The 10,500-nt window shown below is 32.1% G+C and overlaps 1 protein-coding gene across 1 annotated transcript in view; it reads left to right on the top strand.

Moving 5' to 3' along the window:
• Positions 1 to 1,436: 1,436 nt before the first annotated feature.
• The window catches only part of GV1, a 180,080-nt gene continuing 171,016 nt past the window's right edge, over positions 1,437 to 10,500 (top strand). The window contains exon 1 of the mRNA XM_072540789.1: positions 1,437 to 1,647. Coding sequence (XP_072396890.1) covers positions 1,624 to 1,647 — 24 coding nt within the window. The 5' untranslated portion in view covers positions 1,437 to 1,623. The remainder of the gene's footprint in view (positions 1,648 to 10,500) is intronic.

The following is a 10,500-nucleotide window of genomic DNA, read 5'->3' as shown; positions in this document are numbered from 1 at the left end:
TTAAAAATGACAATAATATACATAAAAAAATACACTACAATACAGTGCAACATAATTCAATATAATAATACAATACAAATTAAAATGCAATATTCATAAGTATTTAAAAATGACAATAATATACATAACTTTTCTACTTACGCATATGTTTAAATTGTCATGTAACAATATTAATAAAAAAGTCCTCCCCGACTGGGAATCGAACCCCGGTCTCCCGCGTGACAGGCAAGGATACTGACTACTATACTACCGAGGACATGACAAAAACGGATTTCAAAATTGACAGTTCTGGGTCATACAGTGATTTATTGAGATTATTATTTTGAAATACAAAAGACTAATATAATTATGAACATTTAATAAATAATACAAAACATATCACATAAATAATAAATATGTTATATATTTTATATATATATATATATATATATATATATATATATATATAATATATATAATATTAAATATATATACAAAAGGAACATTTTTATATTCGAGAGAGGAAGAGAGAGAGAATATATCTTCTGTCTCTCTCTTACTCATTATCTTACATATGTAATGATTTCACAGATTCACTCCCATACAAATTTCCAACGTGGAGCGCGCGTATAGAAGTATAACTTCAAAAAGAAGAAGCAATTGTTAATGATATACAAAGTGGGAAAAATGCTAGACATTCTGGAAAAGAATAAGTATATAGTAAAGAAATAATCCATGGTGAATTTTGTTAAATCTCGTCGAAGATTTTGCGATATAATCCTTAAAGTGTTTCCCTTTCGAAGATTTGTGAGATGTAAATTTTTCATGATATAGAGTGGGAAAAAATGCTACATGATCTGCAAAAAAATAATCATAGATATATCCCGTAATTTTCGAATTTAAGAAAAAGACTAAGCGGTAACCCCACTCAAATATTTCATGAAACTTTGTCCAAAATCCAAATAGGCATCGAAAAAAAAGGTTTTTAACAAGTTCACAATTACAATTTTAAATAACCTTTTAAATCAGATACACAAATTCTTGCAAATCTCAAGATTGTACGATATATTAATATTTACCAATACAACAATCCACTACTTATTTTCCTTCTTCACGACTACTAGATCTGATTTAAAATTTTCATAAAAATTTCGAAACAATCTTTGTCTGAAAACAGATAAGACATATAAAAATACTCAGTATATTATGGACTTGTATACCGCTTGAATCTATCGTACATAGTATTATGTTTTTTATTAACTGCGGATATGCAATCACTCTCAAAAAATATTGATTCTATCACATATTAATATTGGCAACAAATCCACTATCCACTAAACCAGATAGTAAAACAAAGCTACCCCACCTAAAATACCCTTCCGACAACTTTGTGAGAAACAGAAGATCGCAGCTTACGAAATAATGAAGCGGTGTTCATAACAAACTGAGAACTTCGCTTAGTATATTTAGTAACTGTAGACTATACACACGCTTTTTTAGAACCAAGTGAGCAGATACGACGCTGACTGCAGTGATTCTACGGCGATCGATTGTTTGACTTTGACTTTCAATTTCAACTTTTTTAAATAGACATTTCGCTTTCGTTTGTCGTTTGTTTTTGTGATTAGAGTGTGGGATTTAATCATGGCTTGTGGACATTTTTACACTGTAAGTAAATATTGATCTTATTGTTTTAACTTGATTTTTAAATGAATGTTGATAAGAAACATAAACCACATCTCTTTTACGTAATTTTTTTATTTACATTTATTAATTATGCTCACAACCATTATTATCTATTTGTCCCGGATGACAGTATTAATTACAGATGTCTATAGATGGACGTAAATAAATTTTAACTCAATAAATAATCGAGTTTTTCACTAAAAGTGTGTATAATTAAAAAATGAGCACCTTTTTAATGGTAATAAATTTTCTGTTAACTTTTTTGAAAAGCAAATAGCTTACCACTAATCTTAGTTCCATTGAACAAAAATAGCAAAAGATATGTTAAAGATTTCAATGATACAAAAACCCTGAAATTGTGTTTAATAAATGCATTGCAGAATTCAATGTTCAGTCACAACAGAAATTTTAAAAGTAGGATGATAGCTTATACAGTTTATACTTTTCAGAGAAAACTATCCACGTTAAATAACTTTTGAACTTCTAATTTTTAGGAAAAGCGCAAAAACACGTCAATTAATATCTGAAGGGGGAGATATCATGTCATATTTAAACTTGCTGTGAAAGGCACCCCCTTACCCCCGTATTACCCTTTTATCATTATTTTTTTTTAATTTACCTTTTTTTTATTTTATATTTAGATTCTACTTTTTGTACTGATTTCAAAAATGTGTAATACATTCGGCTTAAAGTGATTAGTTTATGTAATGCAGAGCAACAGGGCCAGTTTGCAATAAAAAACATAACCGACAAAGACTCGTAAATAACGAAGCGATCCAAGTAGCCGTTTTAGGGCAAGTTAACTTAGAGTCTAAGCAATCAGTCACAGTCAACAATAAGCAGAGCAATCGGTGTTTCACCTTCTACAGCCTTCCGAATCTTTCATAAATTTAAGTTCTATCCATTCAAAATTAAATTGGTACAAGATTTAGAATCCATAATTGTTAAGCAATAATTATTTTTTCCGTGAATGCTCATTTTAATTAAATGGCTTGGTGAACTGACATAATTTCCTATACTGGGCTGAGAGTGATTCACATACTGTGCATGAATTTCACACACCGCATCCTCAAAGGTTAAACTTACGGTGTGGTATCTTAGGGAATCACATTATCGGACCCTTTTTTATGACTGAAAATTTAAATGATGCACCGGATCTTCAGTTACTTAGGCAAGTGGTTGATCGTATTAGAAAATTAGTAAAAAATGGTAATAACCTTTTCGAAGATTTGGTTGTATTTCAATATGATGAAGCTCCACCACAGTTTGCTAGCCACGTTAGATAGCTAGAAGAGGACATATGATGTATTGGCTACCTAGGTCACCGGATTTAACACCCCTAGACTTCTTCTTATGGAGGTATTTAAAAAAAAAATTAATGCTGGTCAACCAGAATCTTTGGATGATTTACAACAAAGAATAGAGGATGAATGTCGATAATTAAATGCAGACGTAATAAGCAATGTAAGAGAAAAATTTTAAAATAAATTCTACTATTGTATGAAAGTGAATGGCAGTTATTTTGAACAATTATTGTAAACATTTTTGGTAGTAAAATGTTCATTCTAAATGTTTGTAATAAAATTGTTGAAAAAATAATGTTTTTTAAATCCAGTTTTTTTGACTTTGTATTTCTTTTTCTCAAAAACTAATCACCTTAAGCATCATGTGTTATACATTTCTTAAATCAGTACAAAGAGGAGAATCCAAATATCAAATAAAAAAAGGTGGAAGTAATAAAAAAAATAAGGGATGATATGGGGGACGAGAGGGTGCCTTTTCCATCAAGCTTAAATATAAAGACATAATGTCTCACCCTTCAAATAGTAATTGACATGTTTTTGCGCTTTTCCTAAACATTAGAAGTCAAAAGTTATTTAAGGTGGATAATTTTATATGAAAATACGCATAAATTTTTTTTCCTTGTCGATTTCTGACCGAGAACTAAGAACTAGGTCTCACAATTTTCTTCCAGGTACCTTTAAACATTGAATGTGAATCCATTATTAATGTTTCTATATATTTTTCACTTATTGTTGGATCGATAGACAAACCGAATAAAACTAAACAATCTAATATTTAGGTTTTTGAGTGGTTTCTTCATAATTTTGGGAGTTTAGAGACCACAGTCTGGAATTTTGCGAATTTTGTATTTGTAAACAAACACAAAGCATATTAACCCTAACAAAAATTTCTCATTTACATCTTCTTAGCGTGACTTATACAGTAGGATGTTGTCAACGGCATTAAATCGCTGATCTAAATAATTGTATTAATATTTTATAATTTTTAGTGCCATACATCCTAATACCAGATATTCTGTTGCCTTCCCGGTTTTCTTCTACATTTAGGCCATTAAATGAACGTGAAATACGGCGATACCCTGTAATTTTTCGTGTCAGCACCGAATTTTGCATGAAAATTTAGATTTAGGTTGTATTTACCCCCACTTCGCTTTTAGACTCGTGCCCTTGGTTGCTTTTTATTTGTTGGGGGTAAAAACTACCCCCATTATAAAGTAATTAACCAATTGTAAATTCAAGTGGGTAATCGATTCAAATAATCTTTTAATGAACTGAATGACATAATTTATAATTTAAGAACATAATTTAAGCTACTATCACAGTTTAATCACTAAATCTAATTTTCTAATTCTAATTCTAATTTGTAATTAAATACCTTGTCCCACCAATTTGAATATAAATTTGGATTTGAGTTATACTTACCCTCTACTTCAAAATTGGAATTGTGCCGTTGGTTGTTTTTTAAAATTTAGGGGTGAAAACGACCCCTATAAAAAAATCATACAATTGTAAATTCAAGCAATTTGGAATTATTTAATTATACAGTGATAATAAATTGTTTACCACTGTTTTAATTGTCTACCACATAGTTTTTACCCTTATAAAAACCACTCATTGTGAAGAAATTCAAATAGTTGTATTTTTTTATTGAAACTTTATATTGAAAATGTTATAAATTTATTTTATTTTAACTTAAAAAGCAACCTAAGTCTGTGCCCTAATATCACATCATGTGTATATTGTAATGCTACAGTATACTCGTTCTGATATCTCCTAAAATATGTGAGTGGTTATTTACTCATACCTTGGTTAGCTTTTAAGCTATGAAGCACTTAAAAAGCCAATTTGTAGATGTTTTAAGGGCAATAAAATAAGTTAAATTAATTTTTTTAAACTTTTATTTCTGAAGCCGATGTAGTTGAAATAGTCACTAATCACTAGTGTACTCATTCTTTGAACAACCACATCTTAACCAATTTTTGTTTTACAGAAAAACAAAAAAAAAATAAAATGTTCAAAAAGGTAAAACCTATATTTTTTACTGTTTAATATTTTATTTTTTGCTGTTTTTACTGTTTAATTTTTAAGTTATTTTGAAAAAATTTTTTTTAAATTTCAAAAAATTTTTTTAATAACCTTCCGCCGGTAACGTGAATTCTTGTAACATAGTTGGTAGCGTCGGTCTACGACACCGACTTTTTTAATAATGAATTATCTTAGTTTGTGATTTTCTGTTAATATTTTGATGTGACTAAATATTTAAGACAACTATATTTAAATAATAATATAGTAAGAAATGATCAATATTTTTTATTTATTTTCGAGAAAAAAATGCACATTAAAAAAATTGGTTTCTTTTAGATACCAACATAATTGACAAACAATTTACAAAAACATGTCAAGTTTTTAAATACAAAATATCAACAAGCATAAAGACAAGGGTTGAAATGTCACAAAAAAAATAAAATTATTCAACAGATATCCAACATAAACTGAAACTATAGTCCGGTTAAATGTTCCAAACACATATATTTGCCACACGAGTTTTGCGGATTTTCTTACTACTGCAGAACGTACATCTTCCATACACATTATTCTGGATAGGTTGATTTCTTGTCTGCATGCCACAAATTTCCACTAACCTCATACGAATTGTCCTTAGAATATTTTGTTCTAGGGCTCGTCTGCGAATATGTTAGTCAATAAGTTGAAAACCTAAGTCTTCCAAAAACTTTCGTCTAGGAATGCGTGTGTCTGTATTCGATTTGTATATTATAATGTAGGAATTTATCCCAGCGACTTTCTAACAACTGTAAAAAATGACCATTGGCCAGCGACGGGTTGCTCTAGCGCAATTGTATGCCGCGCAGAGTTTGTCCTCGACATAAACGCCTCCTTTAGACTCATTATAATCTATGATTATTTCTGGTTTACCTGTTGCATTATCAATGTTGTCGTCGTAATGCATAGTAGATAACACTAAAACATTTTTACCTTTTCGGGGTACATACGATACAATGGTACACTTCTCTTAAAATGCGAACATACTGGTTTTTTTCTGGCCTTTGTTTAGTTTCTGGCCGTTAGCACTAGAGGAAGTTGAGGTTTATTCTTTCGTAACGTTCCTATAACAGTTAGACGATGTTTACGTTAAAGTAATCGCGCGAGATGAACGCTTGTGAAAAAATTATCCATGGTAACGTTCCTTCCCGTTCCCCAAATCGGTTCACACAGACGAGGTACAAGTGACATATTTGACGTATCAACAAAATATTTTCCTACTGGCTGTCTACCAACATATACTTTCATCTTATATGTATAATACATCTAAGCGTCTGCTAAAGCATTTATTTTTATACCGTAACGATTTGGTTTATTCAGTATGTAAACCCTGAATGAACATTTGCCGCGAAAGGCTTCCAACGTTTCATCTATGTAGTATATGCTGAAAGATTATAATGCTTGGGTAGATTAGAATTAAAAGCTTCAAAAATCTCAAGTATCGCGGCCAACTTGTCGAATTCTTGCCTTTGTATTCTAGTACTTTTGTGATCGAACCGAATGTGTCTTAAAATGAACTGGAACCTCTTTAGCGACATCGTAAGGCGATAAATCTCCGTTGACCTTCCATCTCTTCTAAATAAATCATCAGCATTCTGATGATTGCTTTTGTTAGCGCCAGATATGTACAACAGCCCAAACAAAGCTTTTAATTCTATAAGATCAATTGGCCTAGCCGTTCTGTTATTGACTGTGTCATAGCGTTTCAATGCTATGAACTTATTGGTGCATTCTACTATTTTTTCTAGAATATCTGTAGTGAAAAAACATTCCCAAATCTCTTTTATCACCAATTTTCGACTAATATCACCTTTTGGTCCTGCCAGATTGGGTAGAAGATTTTCAGTACGAGTTCGAAAGTTACGATTAAATGCATGATGTTTCCTTTACCTTGTTCCATCTTTGCTAAACAAACTTAGTATGCGCGGTATTACTTCTACTGGTACATGATTTTCGACATATTCTTCATCACAGGAATCCCCCTCTGAATTGGTATCATATTCTAGAACTTCTGAACAATCATCTTGCAAACTTGCGTCGTCATCTTCTGGTTCTGGTTCGGAATTAGCAACCATTTCGTCAAAAAGTTGTTGCAACCTGATTTGTTCTCTTTCGTAAGCCATATTTACATATAACTTCTAAAATGAATATCTATTATTTAAACTGACTGTGGACCAGAAACGACAAAAACTTACCGTTAGTATCACACAAATGGTAACCTCGGTCGCTCACACCGTCAGGTCTAATAACATATGAACTATCCGCACTATCAATATGCGCATTTGAGTTTTAGCGCGAAAAATCTACTACGTCGTTGTCAGGGACCGTACGTTACCACTCGAAGGTTAAAAGCAATTATTTTTTATTAAGTAAACTCTATAGTAAGGCCCCCGGTCCTGATGAAATTCCCGTAGAACTGCTTAAACTTATGGACGATGAATCTATTAAAATACTCCTAGATCTATTTAACACAATATATAGAACTGGAATAATACTTAGGGAATGGCTCTGTTCGACCTTTATACTACTGCCAAAAAAGGCAAATACAAGGGAATGCAGCGAATATCGTACGATAGCTTTGATGAGTCATGCTCTAAAACTGTTCCTGAAAATAATCCATAATAGGATCTATAGGAAATTAGACGTAGACATCAGTAACACTCAGATAGGATTCAGAAAAGGGCTGGGTACAAGGGAGGCTCTGTTTGCAATGAACGTTCTCTCACAGAGATGCTTAGACATGAACCAAGAAATTTACACCTGCTTTATTGATTTCGAAAAGGCCTTTGACAAAGTCAACATGAACCACTAAGACAAATTCTAATAAAGAAAAATATAGACAGCCGAGATATTCTAATTATATGCAACCTATATTGGAATCAAACAGCAAATGTGAAGGTTGAGGGTAGGCTAACAGAAGAAATTCAAATCCGTCGAGGAGTCCGGCAGGGATGCATCTTGTCGCCACTTTTATTTAATCTGTATAGTGAAGCTATTTGTGAACAAGTACTCGAGGAAGAAGATCTTGGTCTGATAATAAATGGTGAGACGATCAACAATATAAGGTATGCTGACGATACGGTTCTCCTAACGGGAACGCTAGTAGAACTACAACATCTCGTTCAAAGTCTCAATATACTGTAACAGTTACGGCTTGAAAATTAATTGGAAAAAAACTAAATTTATGGTAATCACGAAATCAAAGAACATCAGAGCTAATCTTGTAATAGACAATACAACGATTGAGCGTATGTCCTGTTATAAATATCTAGGTGCTTGGATCACAGACGACACTGATCAAACAAAAGAGATTAGATGTAGAATAGAAATCGCTAGATCAGTCTTTAATAGAATGCGCAAACTCTTTTGCAATCGTGATATCAATATAAAGTTACGAATACGAATGCTGCGGTGTTATGTCTTTTCTACCCTGTTGTATGGAGTAGAGGCTTGGACACTAAAACAGTTGACCACAAAAAACATCGAAGCTTTCGAGATGTGGTGCTATAGGCGCATTCTCAGAATATTATGGATGGACCGCGTCACTAACACGCAAGTACTCCAAACTTTAGACAAAAGATGCGAAATTCTAAATGAGATAAAAACTAGAAAGATGGAATACTTGGGGCACATTGTAAGAGGTGAAAAGTACGAACTTTTAAGAAATATCATGCAGGGCAAAATTAAGGGCAAAAGAAGTGTGGGAAGAAGAAAAATATCGTGGCTTCGTAATCTACGTGAATGGTTCGGGTGTAGTTCGATTGAACTTTTTAGGCGCGCTGCTAACAAAGTCGCAGTGGCCATGATGATTTCCAATCTCCGCTAGGAGTGGCACGAGAAGAAGAAGAAGAAACTCTATAGTGGAAATAATTTATTTAATTAGTGATTCATCTATTTTATTAGGAAAAAAGGGATTAACATTGTTTTGACTGCAACTTGTTTAGTTTTGATGCTAGAAACTTAAAAAAACAAATACAAAGCTTTTTTAAACCAGATATGTCTAAAGCTTACTTCAAAATATTTTTAAAATTCATCTTCAAATTACCGCATTATGTAAGGTAACAAAAACATGTTTATCGTTAAAACAAAATGTTTACGCAAAATAAGTAAAATAAAATACTGTAAAAATATGGTACACCAGGCCTATAACCTACTATTAAGTTTAGATATGGTATGAAACAAAGCATTTCCTCTATCATGGCAAAAACCATTTCAGTTTTTTCTATGAAATCACCAAATGGTCTAATTGGTCATAGCGAATATCGACGTTCCCCGTTTCCATTGGCGGAAGGACGACCTCAAGAATAGGAAGCAGGTTTCTTATTTTGTTGTAAGAAGGATATCGCAATGCGTCTTCTAAACCTCAAGAATCTATATGCAATAGAAAAAAATGTTTTAAATAAAAAGTATAGCTAGGATAATTTTGAACAAAAATGTTTATTAGCATTGTTTGTGTAGAATAGACCGTTCTCTTAGAAATAACGAAAGAAGCGATCGGCGATTTTAAATGTCAGTTACGCGCGCGAAATCGATGCGAGTGTCCTATCGACAAAAATCAGGATGCGTTTTAAAGGTAAAGAGTGGAGCTTTCGAATGCAATTTCTTTATTTTGCCGAAAGTTAAATAAATTTTTATAAAGGTTTTTTTTATAAAGGTTTAAAAGGTTTTTTGTTATTTTTTATGATTCCCATGAGATCAATACAATGTATCCCTTTCATTGACTAGCCACTACGGAGTTTTCATAACTAGAACCTAATCTTCAAATCCTATAGCATGCAATTTTAGTTTTGAGTTTTGGCACCAAATGTGAAGCATTTGAAACATGCTTAAAAAACGCTGAATTTAAACTTTCACATTACAAGCGATCTGTTTAAAACTGGTTTTTTTTAATTACACTAGTACGTTTTTAAAAAGTACTTAACCACTGCTTTAAACTGCATCAAGCACTTATGAGCTTTCGTAAGTCTGTTAAGAGGACACTCTCTTCTTAAGAAGTACAAAGGCCTCACAGAAAGTACGGATTGCAGATTTTGTCAGGCTGAAGACGAGACAGTCAAACACTTTTTGTGCAACTGCTCGGGGTTTAATAGGATAAAGCTTTATATAGGATAAGCATTAAAACATCGTTTGGAGCTTCTACCAAGTGCCACGGAAGGCCTTAATATACTTTATTAAAAAGGATGGGCTGAAAGAACAATTTTCAATCAGGGATCAGCCACAATAGACCTCTTAGGTCGAGGGGAAGAATGTTTAAGCGCCCACCTATATTGAATCTAACCCAGCCTAAGCAAAAAAAAATGATTATTTTTGAAGGCAAAGTTAGTACAAAACTCTTATTTTAAATAATAATTTACAGATCAGAGCCTTTAAATTTATAAAACTTTTAACCATCCGTTTAATGGTATTAAATAAATTATAAAAACGCTCAATTCTTTAATCTTACATAACAAATCAATAAAAATGAAGAGTG

This window comes from Diabrotica undecimpunctata, chromosome 8 (genome assembly GCF_040954645.1).
Source record: "Diabrotica undecimpunctata isolate CICGRU chromosome 8, icDiaUnde3, whole genome shotgun sequence".
Classification (NCBI taxonomy): Eukaryota; Metazoa; Arthropoda; class Insecta; order Coleoptera; family Chrysomelidae; genus Diabrotica; species Diabrotica undecimpunctata.
This window is presented reverse-complemented; position numbering and strand designations above follow the sequence as displayed.